The sequence below is a fragment of the Triturus cristatus genome, chromosome 2_1 (assembly GCF_964204655.1).
Source record: "Triturus cristatus chromosome 2_1, aTriCri1.1, whole genome shotgun sequence".
NCBI classification, from domain to species: Eukaryota; Metazoa; Chordata; class Amphibia; order Caudata; family Salamandridae; genus Triturus; species Triturus cristatus.
In genome coordinates this window covers 37,477,753-37,501,623 of record NC_140581.1, presented here as the reverse complement: position 1 = coordinate 37,501,623, position 23,871 = coordinate 37,477,753, and the positions used below count along the sequence as shown (strand labels likewise).

At 48.0% G+C, this 23,871-nt stretch overlaps 1 protein-coding gene across 4 annotated transcripts in view; it reads left to right on the top strand.

Moving 5' to 3' along the window:
- LOC146863669 (long-chain-fatty-acid--CoA ligase ACSBG2-like) overlaps positions 1–23,871 on the top strand; it is a 632,294-nt gene that overhangs the window by 481,388 nt on the left and 127,035 nt on the right. For all 4 annotated transcript variants that reach the window (XM_085627773.1, XM_085627776.1, XM_085627780.1 and 1 more), the window contains 2 exons: positions 640–760; positions 18,018–18,098. In XM_085627773.1, coding sequence (XP_085483899.1) covers positions 640–760; positions 18,018–18,098 — 202 coding nt within the window. The remainder of the gene's footprint in view (positions 1–639; positions 761–18,017; positions 18,099–23,871) is intronic.

Genomic DNA, 23,871 nt, shown 5'->3' with positions numbered 1-23,871 from the left:
TTCCTGACCAGACATTAGTAGAATGATGCTGCACTGGTCTATGGCTTCCTGCTGTTAGTGAACATGACGTCACACTGGCTAGAAGTCACGCCCCCACCCTTCCAGATCTAGGGCTGCAAAGGGCCCATCTCATCTTTTATACCCTTTGTACCACTGTGAAACACACACTAGGATCACCACAATCCCAAGCTGCTCTCACATATCAAACTGAGGGCAATTTCTCATTGAAGGTTAATTTGTTTTGGCTCAGTGTTGCAATGTTTATTGACTCCTCACTAGCACTGCCTTTTGATATAAGGCCTTCAAAGAATGACCAATTAGAAACTGCCATCCTTCTTATCTCAAGTACATATGATTGGTGGATACCTTTGCCCTACCATGTGCTCCCTTCCCGTGCAAGAATTCCAGAGCTCTAACTGGTGAATGCCACCATCCATGCCCCATACCTGGTATTCCGAGGATGCGCCAGAAAACTGAAGCAGGAGATTGGTCTACGCCTCCGTTGTTTGAGGAGCTAGATTTGCAATTTGTGGCAGCGTCCCTGCTTGTGCAGTGCAATAATGAAGTACGTTTTTGTTCAACCCATCTGACCATGTCTCTCAGATGATTGCTTTTTTCTGTTTCTCTATGTTTCTGCAGGGGCTTAGCTGTTGGAATTTATGCCACAAACTCTCCAGAGGCGTGCCAGTATGTGGCAGAAAACTGCAAAGCCAACATCCTTGTGGTGGAGAACTCAAAGCAGCTCGCTAAGATCCTGCAGGTAACTTTACGTCTATACTTTACATCTCACTCCGAGTCACTCCCCAAGCTCAGGCTTGCTCTTCCTGCTGCGTGTTAATCCCTAACCTCGCAGGTGGGTTAGGCATCTTAAAGGGTCGTCATAGAGACCCCGATCTACCATAGTAATGGCGTCAATTGTCCTCTCTCTGGTCACAGGGCAGAGCCCGGCTTATTTCCAGGCACGTGTGTCAATTGTTCGGAGCAGGGACAGTCTCATCAGCCACCATGGAAAAACATCTTCATAGCTAATCAGTGATAACAGTGTAATCCATGACTTCAGATAGAAACCCTGATAGATGGACCTGTGGGGCACAAAATTACCTGGAATACATTATGTGGCTGGGACTGCCTGGCCTGATGTCATGTCATCCTGTATTAATTGTCTTGGGATCAGACATTTCCTTTTTGCTGGCTTTAGTGCAAGGCATGGTCCGAGGAGGGAGAGAGCTGCGAACCATCACCCCACAGACTCCCACAAAATACGATGGCGGTGCTCCACACGCACATTCATGGAGGATCTGTTCAGTAAATTTCAGGGGGACATAGCGGCCTAGCTGGAAGATGTTTCCAAAGAGCTAAAAGAGTTGAAACATGACCTTGGAGAATTGGGTCAGAGGGTCTCTACTTTGGAAGATGCAGGGGATGCTAGGTGAGGAAGAGTCGGTCTCCTTTCACAGGGAGGTGTTGCAGCTTAGGGACCAAAACATCAATCTGCAGGGCCATCTGAAAGACATGGAGAATAGATCACAATGATCTAAGATAGGAATCCGAGGCATACCCCAGGCTGCTGAAAAAGGCAGTATTGAGGACTCCATTCAACTTTGTGCTGCCTGGAAGACGTTCAACTTGACAAAACACACCAAGTCGGAAGACCTGCCGTCCCAAAAAATAACTTGCCAGATGACTACTTGATTACTTTAAGCAAAAAGAAGCATTCAAGGCAGTGGCACGCTCAACTAGCTCAGTCGCCTTCGAAGCAGCAACTATTTGGCTATATAAAGACTTGCCCACAATAACGTTTCAGAGAAGACGACAAATGAGACAAGCCACCACGTTTCTGAAAGAGGGGGGAATAAAGTATTGATAAGGTGATCACTTCAGCTTAACCTTCGTTTTGAACAAAACAGCGCAACCCTGCAGAGGTGCAAGCTGTCTTGGATTTGTTGGCACAGTCTCGAATTCTCACCCACGAAGCATCAACAAATGAAAGCAGATGCCTCATGCAACCGATGGGGAAGATGGGGCATAGTTCCCTTTAAACAATCTTCTCTCAGACCCTGACAGGAAGAAAAGCCAACAAGAGAGAAAGACGAAAGTAGATAAGCTGCAGCCTGATGAAGGATATAGATATATAGGTCAAAGAGGAGCTGCGAACCAGTGAGTAAGCCAACAAAAATGACTGGACAGATGCTTCTGTGCAAGAGAATGCTGTCTTGGACATTGCCAGAGACAAGAGTGAGATACAGGAGACGGATGAGTGCAATGTTGATGGTAAACAGGCTTGGGAGAAGGGAGGAGGAAATGGTAAACTTTGATGGACAGAGGTATGTATGGACCTATTGGAATGACCAGGCTGTCCTCACCCAGCTAATGAGAACTCCAATATGTGTGAAGTGATGTTAGTTAGTTGTTCTACAGTTTATTTGTTGGGGGACTCTGATCGGGAGACATGATACACATCCATAGTCACTGCATTTAGGGTACTAGACCCTCCTGGGGCTTGTGTGCCACAGTGGTCCCTATTCTTGGGGAAGAAAAACAATTACTGATGTAGAGATTGTAACAATTCTCTCTTTTTTAGGTCTCGCCTGATCCAGCGCATGCACTGGCCTGGCCGAGACATTTAGTGTACGGGTTTTCAAAGTGCTGCCACACGGCCTCGTGCTTGCATTCATGCGAGAGTGCACACGCGCAGCCGGCAGCTTTCAGCACCTGAGGCGTCATCTGGAGCTTGTGCTGTTAGCTGACTTGTTATTAGTGTCTCCTTAGTGCACACTCTCGTGTCAGCACGCATGCGCGAGAGATGGTGTTTTGGCTTTGAGCGTGTGCATAATGAACAATATGACACACACAGTCTTCTTTATTTGAAAAAAAGGTGTTTTTGGTGTTTAATTTTACCATCATCTCCCTCCCGTTAGTTTAAGCCAGGAGATATCGTCGTTATTGCCTTGTTGAAGTTTCTACTGCTCTACGCTCCTTGGTTCGCAGCTAGCCTTATCTGATGCCTCCTATAAACATGGTAACGTTCATCCTTCTGTGGTTTAAAAAAAATCCATGTCGCCCTTTCGTGCCAATGTGATTCATCCTTAAACTACTACTGTGCTTGACTGCAGCTCAGAAGCCGATTGCCTTCACGTTTATCCACCTCCCGTACTCGAAGGAATCTCCAGGGGGCTGAGACGATTTTCTGTGCCTCCACGTCATAAGTTGAGGCGTTAGTTACTTTCTCTTTTTTTCTTCCCCCCCCCCCCTACTTTGACCAACCCACCAGGGGATGTAGATCACCAACGTGCCATAACGTCATTCATTTAGGCACTCACCTGCGGGATATTTAAAGCTCCCTTTTTCGCGCCTCGTGCACCCGGAGCCCCGAACTCTGTATCCGCCTATTATCTGAGCGCTGTTTCATCTTCCATCAACTTGATTTACCCCCCTCCGTTTTTCTTTTAAACAGACGCTGGAGCGCTGTCATTGGATTTGCGCCCGCTGTCTTTTATCCACTGGATTCAACTGAATCCACGCCCTAAACTGCAACTTTATTGCTGCAGAGTCCCATCTCTTTACCAAGGTGACGCTATACACTTGCAGGCATCTTTTCTTTCCTCATTAGCGCTCCGTATTCATGAATTTATTATTTCTGGATTTACCCCCCCAATCCTCTCCCTCATGATGGCACTGATCTTTTTCACCTTCTCCTTAGGGACTCCCATACCTGCCACGCTTTAATGTTTCTCCTACTTTATTGTCACCTGTGATACTTGAGGATTCCTGTTCTCATCAACACCTAGCGGGACTTGTATCCACGCGCTATTGACTTCTATTAGAGGCAGAACTCCGTCAGACTGTATTTTCTACCGACTCAGGGCACTGCATTCATTGTGCGGTGAGTTGCGTCACAGTTCCTTTGTGACCCCTTCAACCACATTTTCTTTATGTCATCAGACTTATTTTGTGCTGTTTTGTGTTGTTATCTTGTATTTCATCAGGCCAGGCAACGTTCGCGTTTTCATTAACCTTCCTGGATTACTCACTATCATCCCAGCTTGTTCCCTAAGCTATTTGGATTCCACGTTATTTCATCTTATTTTACCCTTGGCTGACCAACGTTATTACTGAATCATTTACGTTTCTGTTTCATCTAGCACTATTGAATTTTTTGTTATCTTATGTCTCATTTTTTGTCGTCATGTCTTTATTCGCTTTATTACACAGAGCTCCGCCTCTTTTCATCTTTTCCCCTCTCTTTCCATCATAATTAACAGTTTATGTCCCCTACACCAGAAATATTTGGAGGTCTCGCCTTTGGGACCTTATAAGTGTTTAGCCATGCAACAGTTAATGTTGTTGCACAAAGGATATTGTGCTGCATAACTAAATACTTATAGTGTCCCAAAAGCGAGACCTATTGGCTATGCCAATGCTTGTTTATTTGAGGGGCCTTAATTTCCCAACTAAGAGGATAGCTCTACTTTCAGTGTTGAAAGGAGCTGACTGTGGTATATGTCTTCTGTAGGAGACACATCTGAAACTAGACTGGACCCATCTCAGGTCTCCTTGGTTTACTGGACAATTTTTCTCTTCTAATAATGCTAACAGAGGAGGGATGCAAAAACAACAGCTGATGGACAGAATGCAGAACAATGTCATACATTCACCCCAGTACAGAGATCTGGCCCTAAATCCATCGTTTTTTGCTCCCCATGCCATTCCAGTTTGAACCCAGCCATATGCAAATCCGTCTTGACCCTGCGCCCAATAGGAACAGTCCAGCCCGAACTGTCAGGCTAGTTCCTCCCTGGACTGGAAACAAGCATCCTAGGACCGGTTTCGGGGTTTCACCCCTCATCAGCCAGGTTAGCTTGACTCCAAGGGCATGGAGAGCACGGGATCCTTGTGACTGGGGGTGAATGTTTGCATTGTCCAGCATTCCGTCCATCACTTGTTTCTTTTGCAACAGAGGAGGGATGGCAATTCTGTTCACCAACAAGTTTAAAGGGCAGATGCTCAGCATACACTCTGGCATACCAGGCTGACTTTTAGCAGTGAAAATCTCAATAGGCAGCCATACCTTCACCCTAGGATCCACACACGTCCCCAATGACCATCGCTCATCGTGACATCACCGGATTCTGAGATTTTGGTGGAAAGGGAACATTGTAATGGACTCAACAACGAGTGGGCCAAACAGGCGCCCTCTCCTAGGGGGACTTGGAGTGGGTGAGGGTGCTTGGCCTAGTGGACATCTGGCACGTACGGAACCTCACAATGCAGGACACCACCTTTTTCACAGACCCACCAATATTGTGCCAGTCTAGACTACTTCATACGCACGACAACCGTGCTAACCAACGCACAACACAAAAGTATCAGGACTACCACCCTTTCAGATCACTCCCTCCTCATGATCACACCGTGGGACCGTCACATTGACATCCGCTCTCGCACACTAAATGACATCATGTTGAAAAATGAGAAACCCAATCAGAGACAAGATCACACACTGCTTACAAAACAATGATAGGCCAGAAACGCAGATCCTAACCCTGTGGGGTACATTAAAGGCGGTAGTTCGAGGGGAGCTGATCTCTCAAGCTGAAAGGTCTAACGATGAAAGCGGTGCAAATGGGAAAATAAAGAAAAAAGAACTGGAGGTTATATACGCACTGTCGGGCTCTCGTAAAATATGGGTTTAGCTAATGCTGACCAAGCCACAACCTAAGCCACTAGATATTGAAAGAGTGGACTATGCTCCACTACGTGGATGTATGACGTTACAACGCAAACTATTACAACGCATGCTTTTACAATGCGGTTTTTACAAAGCAAGCTCCCTTTCAACAGATTCTATTACAACACAAGACATTACAACGCATGCACCATTACAACGTAATTTACTATTCTAACGCCGCCTGGTGCTTGCCTCAGGGACGGTGGTGGTCCGCTTCGTAATGGCATGCGTTGTAATAGGATATGTTGTAATGGAACTTGCGTTGTATTGGCTGTATTGAAAAGGCATTGCGTTGTAATGCCTGAATTGTAATGGATGTTTCCCCTACTACGCTTATGTCAGGATTATTATAAAGGAGGCAATAAAGCTTGAAAACTACTTGTGTGTAAACTAAGGGTGAAACATCAGAGAGGGGCAATCGAGCAAATAACTACAACCCAAGGGGACAAGATTTATGACAATGTAGAGACAGCAAACACGTTTAGACAATTCTACACTGACCTATACCCAACCAAACCTCTCCCTGTCCAAAGTATAAGGCCACACTCTTCGACAACTCATTGCCGTCTCTCACGACCGACCAGGCCTCCAGCCTTGGGGCTGAAGTTTCCTTAGAGGAGGCTGTCACAGGGATTACCAACATGCATCCGGGATGGCTTTATGGCAGCATTTTATAAGATGTTCTGCCCATTATTGCTGTGGATACTGACACGTCTGTATTATTCTTTTGCCTCCACTGGATCGCTGACACCAAGGATGCCGAAGGCAGTCATAACCGTTATGCCAAAGCCCTGCCAGGACCCCACAAAAGGTTAGTCATACGGGCCCATATCACTGTTAAATATCGACGCAGAGATCTTTACAGGTGTTCCAGCAAGAGGACTGGGGCCATGCATGCAGGGATTAGTGGACCCGGATCAAACAGGCTTCAGTCCCAAACTGGGATGCAGCAAGCAACAGCAAACAAATAATGCATATAGCAACAAAGCATCATGGATTACTACACCCCCATTCTTGCTTTCTGCCGATGCTGAGAAGGCTTTGGACTGGGCCCACTGGTCCTTCCTGCTAGGAGTCCTGAGTAAACATGGTCTCGAGCCCCAATTTAAAGCTTGGGTACTGGGAGGCTGCTCTGACCCGGTGGCAAAAGTTAGAACTAATGTGACTTTGTCACGGCCCCTTGGGGTGAATACAGGGAAAGGCAGGGGTGCCCAGTTACTTCATGCCCTCTATATGGAGCCACTAGCAGAGAACATTCAATCAAGCCCCCGGGTTACGGGAATGTAGATGGGGAACCGGGAGCCCGAGCTCACACCTCTAAACTTGTGATGTGGTGGTCATGCTCTCTGAACCCATGAGCTCCAACCCGGTCAAAAACACGAGCTAGTAACATTTGGCCAAGACTCAAGATTCAGAATGAATGCACAAAGGTGGCAAATCATGAGCATCAACACCCCACAGGATATGCGACACACATTACAAAGCCTTCTCCCACTTACTTGGAAACAACCTTGTATCCCCTACATTGGACTTTAGATATGCTCCGCCAAAGAAAAGACAGTCTCTCAGGCCTGCCACGACTTACTGGAGACAGCTCGAAGAGACCTATGAAGTTGGCAGATTAGGGGCTATCCTGGCTAAGCTGCATTGAAGCAGTTAAGATGGCCCTGCTACCTAAGGGTTTATTATAGCCTTAGAGTCCAGCTTGGGCCTTTAGCGCTGGAGCGGGCCTTTAATGGCTGATAGAACCCGTTACGGAGGGCTCTAATGGCTATTAGAACATTTCACCCCTAGAGGGCAGAATGTTCTAATTTGATTGAAATCCCCTCAGCTCCATGAGGCATTTGTTCACAGCAATAGCTGTGAACAAACACTGGAATGTTGATGCGCCGGGCTTCTTCCGGCCAATAGAAGCCCGGGGCACGCCATTGTCTTCAATGGAGCGCTCAACATTCCAATGTTCTAAATGTGCTGCAAACACAACCGCCACCATATACAATAGACATAAGCAAGCATACCGTGCCCTGGATGGTAGTCTGGGTATCCTTCACCTGATGCACTATTATCTCGCCTCGCAAATTAGATATATGCTCCCTCTTCGGAGAAACACTGGTCCTCTATGCAGCAAGCAACTGCGGCCCCCCACATTTGGAAGGTCCCCTAGTTGGGCAAGTGGTGCAGACTGAGGGGTGTGTACTCTTTGGTGGTATTAAGAGTCACTATGGAGGCATTTTTCTTTTCCGATGAGCCCCATTCTAGGCAACCCCAAATTCTCACCAGCTCTAGAAGGTACAGCATATACCCTGGCAGACAGCCAGCTGTAAATGTGCGGGCCTGCTGGCTTAGTGGACTAATGCGTCCTCTGTAGGGACCTGTGTTCCTCATGGTCACAGGTTCGTATCCTGGTGGATCCAATCGCCTTTCATCCTTCATAGGTTGATAAAATGAGTACCACTGAGTTGGGTAACAATAAACATCTGTTATTCAGCGCCTGGATACCCCTCTGGGTGAATGCGCGCTTTACAAATACGTTATGTAATGGGAGTTCTTTATAATGCAGCAGGCCTACAGGCCTTCGAGCTCCTGAAGCATGATTCTGGCCCTATGGAGAAAGAGCGTATGCGATATCTATACATCCGACCCTGGGTCACTTACCCCTCGAGTAAGACCTATGCCAATGCACACAATTTGAAACATGGCTCATCACAAAACAGAATGATAAGCAGCTCCTCTCAAATATTTATTAAATCCTACTGAGAGCGGCCCCCCAGCACAGGTCACTGGCACAAAAGAGGCGGGAAGCAGAACTCGAAGGCTCCCTTCCTGATTCACCTACACCTGGCAGGGATTTCTGCTGCTTTTTCCAGATCAGTCTGTGATGCTGACTTGCTGTAATTTGATGTGATAGTGCCCATTGTGCTGCCTAAGGGATCCAGATGTTATGTATGGAGTCCTATTTGTCTGCACATGGTGTGACTCACATCTGTCTCCTTGTTTAGGGGGTGGGGTGAGGCGGGACAGGACAAGCTACTGAACTGTAATGTTATCTTGTTTTTAAAATCAATAACAAATTGGAAACACAAAACAAAAACATTGGTATTACACACCGGAGCCAGCCCACAGATGGTATCCCTTAAGATCAGTGGATTATTGGTGAAACTGCGGGCGGTGGACGCATGCGCACTCGTGCTGTGGAGACGCTGTAAACCGCATCACTATCGGCGTGAGATGCCCACCATACTTGGAACAGACGTTCCGCAATTCCCCACTTACATTTTGGTAATTCTCCAAAATAAACAAAACTCCCCCTTGTGTTATGGCAATATCTATGACTCTGCACGAATTCGGGGGCAGTGTATTCGCATCCTGTCGGCTGAATTTAGACACCTTGGAATCCTTCGTCTAACGCAAACTTACAAAGCCTACCAGACTATTAGCTCACTGAGCAGACCCACTATGGCTGTGAAGGGAAGGCTGCCTGGAACAGAATATGCCTCATTTATGGGAGTTTGACATGGGGCAGCACAGCAAGGCGCCTTCATGCGCTGCCCTAAGCCAAAGTGAAAGGGCAGAAATTCACCGTATTTATGCAATAATGTGCATTCCTATCCTTACCTCCTGCGCTGGCACAGTTTCTGCAGCTTGGCACCAACGCAGGCACCCTTGCACCATGGTGCCAGGGCACCTGTGTTATCAGCAGGATTTTTTTTGTAGAGGAAGGGGCACCTTCATGCACAAAAACAATCCTACGAGGCGTTTTCCTCTTTCTCACACGGAAAGAGGAAAAAACGAGGAGAAATAACCATAGTTCTTCCCGTTCCGCCTCCCAGGTTTGGACGCGGCCCCAGGTTTACATCACTTTGTAAATCTGGAGCAGCAGCAAATCCAATGTGTGTTGCGTGGGAAATCCCACCGCAACGCCCATGGAAGGCTTTCCGAGTGCAGAGTAAGGCGAGGTATTGATTTGCGCTGCGACACCTCACTCATGATTTATGAGGCCACTCACAGCCATGTAGGGTGGCTTTCCGGGGCTTCATAAATCTTTATGGGAGCCCTGCGTCACGCATGTGGCACTTTAAGTGATGCAAAACTGAAGCAGGACTATCATAAATTTGCCCTAAAGATCCAATTAAAAAACATTGCATATTCGCAGTGCCCAGATGGGATGGGGCAGGGAGGAGGGCGGGGGTAGCTGACCGGATCAGAATGCTGCTTATGGTCATTAGATAATGCCTTACTTTGGTAAAGAGACCCCCTCTGGCCTGTGGGTGGGTAAATGGGAAAACTCCATTTGAAGTCAATAAACCAGATTTAAACTTTAAAACCCAGGGCTAGGTGTTTACTGCTTCAACGGTGCTGCTGTGTGCCTTGAGAGAATGTAATCCTCAGTGCCAACCTCTCAGCTGTAGGGGCTTAGGTCTGGTTGTTCTGTTAAGCCCTTTTACTTTTCTACCTGATGCTATGCAGATAAATCCTCAGTTGTTCACCTGGACACAGCTCTCCCTTTCATCATTCGACGCCTGTGGTTGAAATCCCCATTGCTAATGCTTGAATCATGAGGTGGAACCTACCGTGGAGAATTAAGGATACAATGGCCTATTAGTTCCAGATCAGTTTCCAGCTCTCCGCGGCTTTGCCAGCCTGGATGATCTCAGGCCGCTGCAGCACTGGAGTAGCTTGTCTGTCTTTGGCACTCCCTTCTTTGTCATCAAGTTTCACTTCATGACCAACGCAAACAGAGCGAAAGCAGCCGGAGCTTTATCGCGAGCTGCGGATAAAGCGTTGGTTTCCACAGTTCAGTGCTTGGCACTACACGACGACGGCTTTGGTGATGTGAGTTGCTACAACTGGTCCCTTTCTCTCCATAAGCTTCACGTTATGCGCTACACAAACCGTACAGAAGCCTTAAGAGCTTTATCATGGGCTACGGAGAAAGGGGGGGGGCTTGTGCAGTTAACCACTTGGCGCCACACAACCAAAATCTGTGGTTGCGTGAGTCGCTAGGACTGGTCAGTTGCACAGCCTTTTCTGTTATCACCCAACTGTAGATCAGGACCAAGATGTTTTATCTAATCTGAATACTGGGCACACATGGATATGATAAGATATGATTGAACCCTGTCAATGCTCATGAATTAATGAAGTAAACATGGAGGTTTGGTTGTCCCCCTGCAAGCCATGCCTGTGTTGTTTGCCAGCCCCAGACTGCTCCGCCTTTCAGCGGCTTCATCTCACTCGGCGACAGATCTACTCTTCTGTACCTGGTAGAGCCCTAGAGCAGTGGTTCCTAACCTGTGGTCCAGGGACCCTCTGGGGGTCCGCGAAGACTCCTCAGGGGGTCCGTGACTACTTAGAAAATTAAATAATATTAACAGATTAATAAAGTGCATATAAATTAAGAATCTAGAAGTGCGATTCAAAATTTAAAAATGTACTATAAATGTGAAGGAATTTGAAATGGGAGGTTAAAAATCAAATTATTATCCACGGATTGATTGGCAGGAGCAGTGCGGCTGCATGAGACAGAATATAGTATGGACGATGAGTGGCCTCAATAGAATTTAGAAAAGCTCCAACCTTTCCATTAAAGCTAAAATTTTGATTTTTTTTTATGTATATGTGTTTGCGAAATAAATGAAATGTGAAATGGTTTGTGTATTTGTTTGATGAATGCTTTTTTTTCCCTGTAATTGTTTCCTGTATTGTTTTACAGTTCAAATCCTGGACAATCCTTAGGCAGGGTTCCCTGGCTTCCACTAATTACTCATTGGGGGGTTCCCGGGTTGCAGTAATGATTCAGTGGGGTCCTCGAGTTTCAGCAATGATTAGGTGGGGGACTCCAGAATTCAAAAGGTTAAGAACCCCTGGCCTAGTGCTTCACAAGGTGCCAAGTGTTTGGTCCGAGCAGGTCCAACTTTTGAGAAGCTGCCACAAACTCTCCATAATGTTGAGGTCAGACCATAAGGCCAAGGTGGTCTTGCCCATCATGCTACCTAATGCGATGTAAACAAGAAGATTATTCTGTTTTTAGAGCACTCTTGCATTTTCGAAAATTTTTAAGCCTTAAAACTTCTCTGTTCCACTTCATTACGTGCACAATTGGGGTGATGGATGTAGATTCAGTAATGTCCTAAACTGGCAGTACGAGGAGCTGTGCAGAGCAGCAAACTGAGCCTTCACAGCTAGGCGTCAGTACCTGACAATACGAGGAGCTGTGGAGAGCAGTAAAGTGAGCCCTGCCAGCTAAGCGTCAGTACCTGACAATACGAGGAGCTGTGCAGAGCAGCAAAGTGAGCCCTGCCAGCTAAGCGTCAGTACCTGACAATACGAGGAACTGTGGAGAGCAGTAAAGTGAGCCCTGCCAGCTAAGCGTCAGTACCTGACAATACGAGGAGCTGTGGAGAACAGTAAAGTGAGCCCTGCCAGCTAAGCGTCAGTACCTGACAATACGAGGAGCTGTGGAGAGCAGTAAAGTGAGCCCTGCCAGCTAAGCGTCAGTACCTGACAATACGAGGAGCTGTGGAGAGCAGTAAAGTAAGCCCTGCCAGCTAAGCGTCAGTCCCTGACAATACGAGGAGCTGTGGAGAGCAGTAAAGTGAGCCCTGCCAGCTAAGCGTCAGTACCTGACAATACGAGGAGCTGTGGAGAGCAGTAAAGTGAGCCCTGCCAGCTAAGCGTCAGTACCTGACAATACGAGGAGCTGTGGAGAGCAGTAAAGTGAGCCCTGCCAGCTAGGCGTCAGTACCTGACAATACGAGGAGCTGTGGAGAGCAGTAAAGTGAGCCCTGCCAGCTAGGCGTCAGTACCTGACAATACGAGGAACTGTGGAGAACAGTAAAGTGAGCCCTGCCAGCTAAGCGTCAGTACCTGACAATACGAGGAGCTGTGGAGAACAGTAAAGTGAGCCCTGCCAGCTAAGCGTCAGTACCTGACAATACGAGGAGCTGTGTAGAACAGTGAAGTGAGCCCTGCCAGCTAAGCGTCAGTACCTGACAATACGAGGAGCTGCAGAGGGCAGTAAAGTGAGCCCTGCCAGCTAAGCTTCAGTACCTGACAATACGAGGAGCTGTGGAGAGCAGTGAAGTGAGCCCTGCCAGCTAAGCTTCAGTACCTGACAATACGAGGAGCTGTGGAGAACAGTAAAGTGAGCCCAGCCAGCTAAGCTTCAGTACCTGACAATACGAGGAGCTGTGGAGAACAGTAAAGTGAGCCCTGCCAGCTAAGCGTCAGTACCTGACAATACGAGGAGCTGCAGAGGGCAGTAAAGTGAGCCCTGCCAGCTAAGCTTCAGTACCTGACAATACGAGGAGCTGTGGAGAGCAGTGAAGTGAGCCCTGCCACCTAAGCTTCAGTACCTGACAATACGAGGAGCTGTGGAGAACAGTAAAGTGAGCCCAGCCAGCTAAGCTTCGGTACCTGACAATAAGAGGAGCTGTGGAGAACAGTAAAGTGAGCCCTGCCAGCTAAGCGTCAGTACCTGACCATACGAGGAGCTGTGGAGAACGGTAAAGTGAGCCCTGCCAGCTAAGCGTCCGTACCTGACAATACGAGGAGCTGTGGAGAACGGTAAAGTGAGCCCTGCCAGCTAAGCGTCAGTCCCTGACAATACGAGGAGCTGTGGAGAACGGTAAAGTGAGCCCTGCCAGCTAAGCGTCAGTCCCTGACAATACGAGGAGCTGTGGAGAGCAGTAAAGTGAGCCCTGCCAGCTAAGCGTCAGTCCCTGACAATACGAGGAGCTGTGGAGAGCAGTAATGCGAGCCCTGTCAGCTAAGCGTCAGTCCCTGACAAAACGAGGAGCTGCAGAAGGCAGTACAGTGAGCCCTGCCAGCTAAGCTTCAGTACCTGACAATACGGGGAACTGTGGAGAGCAGTAAAGTGAGCCCTGCCAGTTAAGCTTCAGTACCTGACAATACGAGGAGCTGTGGAGAACAGTAAAGTGAGCCCTGCCAGCTAAGCTTCAGTACCTGACAAAACGAGGAACTGTGGAGAACAGTAAAGTGAGCCCTGCCAGCTAAGCGTCAGTACCTGACAATAGAGGAGCTGTGGAGAGCAGTAAAGTGAGCCCTGCCAGCTAAGCGTCAGTCCCTGACAATACGAGGAGCTGTGGAGAGCAGTAATGAGAGCCCTGTCAGCTAAGCGTCAGTCCCTGACAAAACGAGGAGCTGCAGAAGGCAGTACAGTGAGCCCTGCCAGCTAAGCGTCAGTACCTGACAATACGAGGAACTGTGGAGAGTAGTAAAGTGAGCCCTACCAGCTAAGCTTCAGTACCTGACAATACGAGGAGCTGTGGAGAACAGTAAAGTGAGCCCTGCCAGCTAAGCTTCAGTACCTGACAAAACAAGGAGCTGTGGAGAACAGTAAAGTGAGCCCTGCCAGCTAAGCGTCAGTACCTGACAATGCGAGGAGCTGTGGAGACCAGTAAAGTGAGCCCTGCCAGCTAAGCTTCAGTACCTGACAATACGAGGAGCTGTGGAGACCAGTAAAGTGAGCCTTGCCAGCTAAGCTTCAGTACCTGACAATACGAGGAGCTGTGGAGAACAGTAAAGTGAGCCCTGCCAGCTAAGCGCCAGTACCTGACAATACGAGGAGCTGTGGAGAGCAGTAAAGTGAGCCCTGCCAGCTACGCGTCAGTACCTGACAATACGAGGAGCTGCAGAGGGCAGTAAAGCAAGCCCTGCCAGGTAAGCGTCAGTACCTGACAATACGAGGAGCTGTGGAGAGCAGTAAAGTGAGCCCTGCCAGCTAAGCTTCAGTACCTGGCAATACGAGGAGCTGTGGAGAGCAGTAAAGTGAGCCCTGCCAGCTAAGCGTCAGTACCTGACAATACGAGGAGCTGTGGAGAACGGTAAAGTGAGCCCTGCCAGCTAAGTGTCAGTCCCTGACAATACGAGGAGCTGTGGAGAGCAGTAAAGTGAGCCCTGTCAGCTAAGCGTCAGTACCTGACAATACGAGGAGCTGTGGAGAGCAGTAAAGTGAGCCCTGCCAGCTAAGCTTCAGTACCTGACAATACGAGGAGCTGTGGAGAACGGTAAAGTGAGCCCTGCCAGCTAAGCGTCAGTCCCTGACAAAACGAGGAGCTGTGAAGAGCAGTAAAGTGAGCCCTGCCAGCTAAGCGTCAGTCCCTGACAATACGAGGAGCTGTGGAGAGCAGTAATGTGAGCCCTGTCAGCTAAGCGTCAGGACCTGACAAAACGAGGAGCTGCAGAAGGCAGTACAGTGAGCCCTGCCAGCTAAGCTTCAGTACCTGACAATACAAGGAACTGTGGAGAGCAGTAAAGTGAGCCCTGCCAGCTAAGCTTCAGTACCTGACAATACGAGGAGCTGTGGAGAACAGTAAAGTGAGCCCTGCCAGCTAAGCTTCAGTACCTGACAATACGAGGAGCTGTGGAGAACAGTAAAGTGAGCCCTGCCAGCTAAGCGTCAGTACCTGACAATACGAGGAGCTGTGGAGAGCAGTAAAGTGAGCCCTGCCAGCTAAGCGTCAGTACCTGACAATACGAGGAGCTGTGGAGACCAGTAAAGTGAGCCCTGCCAGCTAAGCTTCAGTACCTGACAATACGAGGAGCTGTGGAGACCAGTAAAGTGAGCCCTGCCAGCTAAGCTTCAGCACCTGACAATACGAGGAGCTGTGGAGAACAGTAAATTGAGCCCTGCCAGCTTAGCGCCAGTACCTGACAATACGAGGAGCTGTGGAGAGCAGTAAAGTGAGCCCTGCCAGCTAAGCGTCCGTACCTGACAATACGAGGAGCTGCAGAGGGCAGTAAAGCAAGCCCTGCCAGGCAAGAGTCAGTACCTGACAATACGAGCATCTGAGGAAGACAGTAAAGCGAACCCTGCCAGGTAAGCGTCAGTAGCTGACAATAAGAGGAGCTGCGGAGGGCAGTAAATCGAGCCCTGCCAGCCAGGTGTCAGTACCTGACATTACGAGGAGCTGTGGAGAGCCGTAAAGTGTGCCCTGCCAGGTTAGCGTCAGTACCTGACAATACGAGGAGTTGTGGAAGGCAGTAAAGTGAGTCCTGCCAGCTAACCATCAGTATCTGACGATACGAGGAGCTGTAGAGGGTAGTAAAGTGAGCCCTAGCAGCCAAGCATCAGAGTGCAATAACAACTGTCAGAGATGGAATGCGCATCAATCTTTTCACCTCAGACAGTATGGTGCACCTTGTCTCGCTGGATATACTTTCCTCTGCTGACAGTATCGGCCGCCATGACTCACGTGTGGGGGGGAAGCAGGTGGTGCCATCACGTGGGTTCGCGGGGGGTAGGCTGGATGGGTTTACTTCCCCAAAAAATGTAATTACTTTTTCTGGGTCCCGCGCCGCCTCAGCTCCTGGCCGGGTTCCGCGTTTTCCTGCTCCTCTCCTGAACAGGAAGCATCCAAAGGCAGCCTCCCTCCCCTAAAGCAAGCACTACGCTGCAATGCCAGCGTTGATTGATAGGGACGGCACCCAGCTGGGCGCCTATAGGGAGGCCATTTTCTCTATGTAGGCTGCATTGCAGCCTGCATTGAGAAAAGGCAGAGTGCGCATGGCTGGTTTGGTCAGCCCCAGAGTGCCGACCGAACAGTCAGGGTCCACAGCATTAGGCAAGCCACTCCTCCCCGACTCACCCACCCGTCGGCCCCAACCAGGCATACCCTTCTGCTTTCTCACAGTGCGAGAAGCAGAAACATTAAATGGTATTTGAAATAATATTTTTTACATTTCTGCTTCTCGCACTGTGAGAAAGCAGTGGGGCGACGCTCCTCTGCCCTAATGGAGGAGCCGCCCCTGCACACTGACCCAATCAATCACTACAGTGATAAAATCTCCACCATATTTAATAATCTTGCTACAGACAAACATCAGTACAAAAAATCAACTCACCGGTTCCACAAAGACTTTAACAGATAAATGTCTAATGTGCCATGAAAGAGATGGACAACCCCCTCTCCATCCAAACTCACACCCCTATGTATGGAAAGAAAAACGTACAAAACTCCTTTTCCTGTCATACTGCTCATTTTTCATCCTTAAACTTCAAAAAGGGGGTTCGCCTGGTAAGTAAGTACGTCAAACAAACTGATCCCCCCATGATATCTGCTTCTCAATGAATGAGGCAGGATGGTGGCCAGTGAATGAGGCAGGATGGTGGCCAGTGAATGAAGCAGGCTGGTCAGTTATTTAGACAGTGTGAACACCATCACAATATGGACACAAGAGTACGCAATTAGAACACAATAAAGTACCACCCCAACAACACAAAACCCCAATCTAAGAACGTACAACAACCATCAAACTACAGCACAAAGTCAATGCAAACAGTGCATCAAAACAAAAAGAAAATACAAAACACATTGCAGTGTAGCATAAAACACAGTACTAAACACACCACAATTATATTTTGGTAGTGTTGTGCTGCCGTTTGATGTTGTTTTATTAATTTTCAATTGTGGCTGAGCTGTTTATTTGTTGTTTTGATTTTTGTTGTGTTGCACTAAATGTTGTTGGTGCTTTGGTGTGTTGTTCTGATGTGTTGTTGTTCTGTTTTGTTGTGTGATGTGTTGGTGTGGTTTGTATGTCATAAAATGTTGTATTTCACTTGTGTGTATTTTGCGGCATTGGTGTTGAGATATTGTGGTGTTGCATTGTGTTATAGTAATGTGTTCTGTTGTTGTTGAACTGTGTTGTACTAGTTGTTTGTTGTTTTACCGCAACTGCAGTTGGTCTGCTTAAACATTTGACACAATTCCACCTCCACAAACTAACTTTCACGACACTGGTAAAGAAAGGGTTTACCACCAACGACATCTAATAGCGACGACCCAAGAAATGTTTTGCAATCCGACCTTGTAATTTGAACAACTGGAAATCCTGAGTGCTCTGGCTCTCCTGGGCCTGGGGGGCAGATGGACGCGGGGCTCACAGCCCCCCATAACCTGTGTTGACTTCTGGCCTCTTCCTGGCTTGCAAACCTCAGTTGCTCATATTCCTGAAAGTAAAGAGGTGCAGAGAGGCCCAAAGGTCTTGGGTATAAAGATCCACCAGCTGGATGTTGTGATTGGAGGAGAGAGGAGCATTAGTCCTGATACACTCCACTGGATTCAAGCTATCCTGGCTGAAGAGGAAAATTCCATCCATCAATTGTGTGTCTTTTGCTTTCTCACCCTGATATACTCCAGAACCAGATACCACGCAGAGCGCTTCCACCCTACATGTCCCTCTTACCAATAGTTGGAGTAGGCCACTTGTGCAGTGTCTTCGGTTGTGGTGCTTCTGGGATGTTGAGGTTTCTCATGGTGTATTTCAGGTCCAAGACCAGCTGCCCCATCTCAAGGCCATTGTGCAGTACAGCGGTGAGCTGGAAGAGGAGGGACCCAACCTGTACACGGTAAGAAGACATGCCATTGTATGTATCTATGTGACTTTCATGGCATGAATCTAGCTGTGTGCACTCTGGCCATAGCATGCCATACAAAGGTGCATTGGTAGGTCCAATGTATGCATTGTAAGAGTGATTGTATGGCTCACATGACATCCTATCCCTGCTCTTGCATGAGCCTGGCCTCTGTCAGAAGAGGCTTGATCAAAGATCCTCTCCATCCCTCTCCAACAGCGCCGGTCCTACAGACAAGAAGCATCACTCACTCACTCACTCACTCACTCACTCACTCACTCACTCACCCAGCGTTACAATCTTGATGCAAGACACAGACGTGCTGCGTGTGTACATAATCCCACAGCTCCAGGTAGGCAAGTTCTGTCCCTAAAGTGATGCACTGAGTGCTGTGCTGTAGTGTTCTGCTCCTTGCACACTGCCGCCCTGTGCATTCGTGTTTACTATTTTCTGTTTGTTTGTGAGGTTATCCCTCTTCAAGCTCCTTTTGTTCGTAGTTCGTAATCAGAATCATAGCTGGGATTGGCCCCACTCACTCAGGTGTTTGTTCTGTTCCCTGATTCAGTCAGACACTGGCTGGCTTCTTGGTGGAGTGGGCGGTTTATGATGGTTCATCCATGTATCACCCTTGTGACCATTTCAAGTTTAGTTTTATTTGCTTAGGTAATTAAAACCATTGTAATTTACCGCTGCAGAATCATTAATTAACATTAAAATGCATCTTCTATTTTTCTAAAACTAATATAAAATAGGCATGTTTATCTTTTAAAATTCAAATTCTTATAATTAAAACTTTTAATCTGTCCAATGGGCACCGGGTTAAAACAATCAGTATAAACAATTTGTGCAACGGGGAGTTTCAAGCACTTTCTATGTACAGCCACGCTGAAGGAGAAGAGTTTTCTGAAGTGCTTTAATGTCTTTGGCCCTCTTCACAGTAAGTTTCCAGAGATCCCTGCTACTACCACAAGACACATGCAACATAAATTAAAAGTCTATCGCAGTTGATCACTTACCAAAATTGGGTAAACATTGGTGCCTCCTCGAGTTGTGCACAAACAGCGGACAGGACGTTCTCCGGCAAAGAGCCCCCATTTAGGGTGCCCATCGGCATTGCAGCACCGGCCCAATGAGGAGCAAACGCCCGATGATGAAGCATGACACCTATCCAGGTGTGTAAGGGCATTAGATTCTTGTAGGGTCATGCCCACTGTGTACCCTACAGAATAGTGTTCTTCACAAACTGCATTCCCCACATCCATTTACTGTTCAAATACTGGCATTACACCTAGCCTGAGAGATTGCTCCTTTGTCTGGATGCTATAAGTTGTTGCTAAATAGCCTTGAAGGGATAGCTTCTTATAATTACAGAGAGTCAACCAGCGATATCTCCGCATTGCCATAACCTGCTTGTTCTCCAATAGAAACTTTGCTTCGGTGTTTCTTTAAATTATTTTTTTCAGCTCATTTTGTCTCAGGTTCTGGGCCCAGGCAGTTGAGAGGTCCAAAGTGACGAGTGACCGTTTTTTTGTAAGTCCACATAGGTGATCTGTCCCTCCCCTCTATTACTGGCCAGGAGGAGCTCTTCGTTTTCCTATGGAGCAGTCCCAGGCCAGCTCCGAGGGCTTTGTATTTCCTCTTGTGACCGTGTGTGTTAGTTTTACCTTATCCCTAGTGATGGGACAAGCTTGACCATTCTGCCTCTCTTTCATGTGTTGCTTATTGTGCTTGTTGCAACCAGAGCTGCCTGACTCTAGACCGCTACGGAGCCATGCTAGACAGCTGCATGTCTCTAGACAGCTATGGAGCCATGCTAGACAGCTGCCTGACTCTAGACCGCTATGGAGCCATGCTAGACAGCTGCATGTCTCGAGACAGCTATGGAGCCATGCTAGACAGCTGCCTGACTCTAGACCGCTATGGAGCCATGCTAGACAGCTGCATGTCTCGAGACAGCTATGGAGCCATGCTAGACAGCTGCCTGACTCTAGACAGCTATGGAGCCATGCTAGACAGCTGCATGTCTCTAGACAGCTATGGAGCCATGCTAGACAGCTGCCTGACTCTAGACAGCTATGGAGCCATGCTAGACAGCTGCATGTCTCTAGACAGCTATGGAGCCATGCTAGACAGCTGCCTGACTCTAGACCGCTATGGAGCCATGCTAGACAGCTGCATGTCTCGAGACAGCTATGGAGCCATGCTAGACAGCTGCATGACTCTAGACAGCTATGGAGCCATGCTAGACAGCTGCATGTCTCTAGACAGCTATGGAGCCATGCTAGACAGCTGCCTGACTCTAGACAGCTATGGAGCCATGCTAGACAGCTGCATGTCTCTAGACAGCTATGGAGCCATGCTAGACAGCTGCATGTCTCTAGACAGCTATGGAGCCATGCTAGACAGCTGCATGACTCTAGACAGCTATGGAGCCATGCTAGACAGCTGCCTGACTCTAGACCGCTATGGAGCCATGCTAGACAGCTGCATGTCTCTAGACAGCTATGGAGCCATGCTAGACAGCTGCCTGACTCTAGACAGCTATGGAGCCATGCTAGACAGCTGCCTGACTCTAGACCGCTATGGAGCCATGCTAGACAGCTGCATGTCTCGAGACAGCTATGGAGCCATGCTAGACAGCTGCATGTCTCGAGACAGCTATGGAGCCATGCTAGACAGCTGCATGTCTCTAGACAGCTATGGAGCCATGCTAGACAGCTGCATGTCTCTAGACAGCTATGGAGCCATGCTAGACAGCTGCCTGACTCTAGACCGCTATGGATCCATGCTAGACAGCTGCATGTCTCGAGACAGCTATGGAGCCATGCTAGACAGCTGCCTGACTCTAGACCGCTATGGATCCATGCTAGACAGCTGCATGTCTCGAGACAGCTATGGAGCCATGCTAGACAGCTGCATGTCTCGAGACAGCTATGGAGCCATGCTAGACAGCTGCATGTCTCTAGACAGCTATGGAGCCATGCTAGACAGCTGCATGTTTCTAGTCCATCACTTAATACTCCTGCTTCAACATGGGATAGTGCCGCCTGATTACTAAGACATGAGCAGTCTGGGGTTGGCCACTTGGTGCCTCTTTCATGTGCCTGATACAGCAAACGCTCTGTCTGGATCCTGGTAACTCATTGATGCCCCTGGTTTAACCCTTCTCTGTGTCTTGTGTCATGTCCACTGCAGCAAGAGCTGTGTCTGCTCTCTGGTAACTCATTGATGCCCCGGGTTGAACCCTTCTCTGTGTCTTGTCTATATGTTGAATCATGTCCACTGCAGCAAGAGCTGTGTCTGCTCTCTGGTAACTCATTGATGCCCCGGGTTGAACCCTTCTCTGTGTCTTGTCTATATGTTGAGTCATGTCCACTGCAGCAAGAGCTGTGTCTGCTCTCTGGTAACTCATTGATGCCCCGGGTTGAACCCTTCTCTGTGTCTTGTCTATATGTTGAATCATGTCCACTGCAGCAAGAGCTGTGTCTGCTCTCTGGTAACTCATTGATGCCCCGGGTTGAACCCTTCTCTGTGTCTTGTCTATATGTTGAGTCATGTCCACTGCAGCAAGAGCTGTGTCTGCTCTCTGGTAACTCATTGATGCCCCGGGTTGAACCCTTCTCTGTGTCTTGTCTATATGTTGAATCATGTCCACTGCAGCAAGAGCTGTGTCTGCTCTCTGGTAACTCATTGATGCCCCAGGTTGAACCCTTCTCTGTGTCTTGTCTATATGTTGAGTCATGTCCACTGCAGCAAGAGCTGTGTCTGCTCTCTGGTAACTCAATGGTGCCCCGGGTTGAACCCTTCTCTGTGTCTTGTCTATATGTTGAGTCATGTCCACTGCAGCAAGAGCTTTGTCTGATTCCTGGTAACTCTTTGATGCCCCGGGATTAACCATTCTGTATTTTGTGTGTGCCTTGTCATGTCCACTGCAGCAACAGCTGTGTCTGACCCCTGGTAACCGGCCGATCCCCTGTGCTTAATACTTGTGTCTCTCAACTGTCTCACACCCTACTTGCAGTAGGAGGTGTAGACTATGTCAGATTGGATGGAGCTGACCGACGCTGAAGCGCTCTTGATAGTGACTAGTGTTCCTAGCACAGTCATATTTCACCCATATTAAGGCCACTTCATTGCCCTAATTAGCCAGTGAATCGACCTTGACCTCCAAATAAAAGCAAGTTAAGTCTATTACTCATTTAAAAACTCTTTCTATCCTTTATATACAAGGTAAGCCACTTTCCTTGTTACTTTTGGATTCACAGGCACCTCCTAACTTGAATAGGGTAATGGGTAGTGAGATACCCATTATCTTTTTTGGAGTCAGTCACAGAATGCCTTGCAGATGTAACAGAAAAAATATGAAGACTCTTCTCTTTCACAACGGATTGATATTGCATAAAGTATTTCTTCTCTTTCTATTCTCCATCTGGTCAAGGGTTCAGATGCTCTTAATGTCTGAGCAGCTCTGGCATGAACAGTTGATGCAATTCAACTTGAATAAACTTTAGTAACTGTAGACAGGGACCAACAACCAGATGATCCAGTTTTCAGTATATGTGAGACAAAGCAGAAACAGGTCAGGTTCCCATCTGCTCATCTGCTTGGCTCTGCTCAGCCTGGGTAGTGGATCCAGGGTCACCAGTGGCTTGCCCGGGGCATACAGCACTGCAATGTAACAGTGCAAATACAAGGAGAAAATCAATCATCTAGGTGATAGCGGCTGCTTGAATCTGGCACCATACCCCGATTGAATGTTTTCGTGCATCTAACCTGTAATGTGAAACAAACTTAGATGAAGTTGCCCATGTGGCTGTTTTACATATGTCTGTAATGGAAGGTTAGCAACACAACAAGATGATGAATGGAGTGCTGAAACTTTTCAAACACTCACCCCCAGTCACAGATCTGGGTTTAATCAATTGTTCTTTTTCTCGTTATACCACCCCAGTTAGGACCAAGCCATATGCAGATCAGTCTTGCCCTGCTCCCCATGGTGAGAAACAAGCATCCTAGGACTGGTATCGGGGTATCACCCCTCATCAGTCTGGCTAGCTTCCATTCAGTGGCAATCCAGTCCATCTTGTTGTGCTTGCTATGTTCGCCCTAAATGGCAATGGGTATACCCAGACATGGGTCCCTTGCTCGCTGTGCCACTGGATCCAAGCTAACCTGGCTGAATAGGGTTGAAACTCCAAACCCAGTCCTCGGATGCTTGTTTCTGATCCAGAAAGGACCTGGCCTGGCAGTTCGGGCTGGACTGTTCCCATGAGGAGCTGGGTCAAGACTGATTTGCATATGGCTGGGTTTCACTGGGGTGGCATACTGAGCAAGAGAGCAATGTATTCAACTCACATCTCTTGACTGGTGGTTGAAAAGTGTCAGCACTCTGTCCATCATCTTGTTGTGTTTGCTATGTTCGCCCTAAGTGCTCCAGGTATGCCCAGACGTGGGTCCCTTGCTCTCTGTGCCACTGGATTCAAGCTAGCCTGGCTGATGAGGGGTGAAACCCCGAAACTGGTCCCAGGATACTAGTTTGTGGTCGAACCCAGATCTCGTGACTGGGGGTGAGTGGTTGAAAAGTTTCAGCACTTTGTCCATCATCTTATTGTGTTTGCTGTAATAACTTCACGAGCTTCTGCCCAGGATGCAGTCATTACCGGTGTCCATCTACCTTGTATCATGCATGGTAAGGGTTTACCCTGAGGAGCACAAGCAAATGAAATCAAAGATCTGACTGACCTACTCAAGATTGCATCTGAAGCTA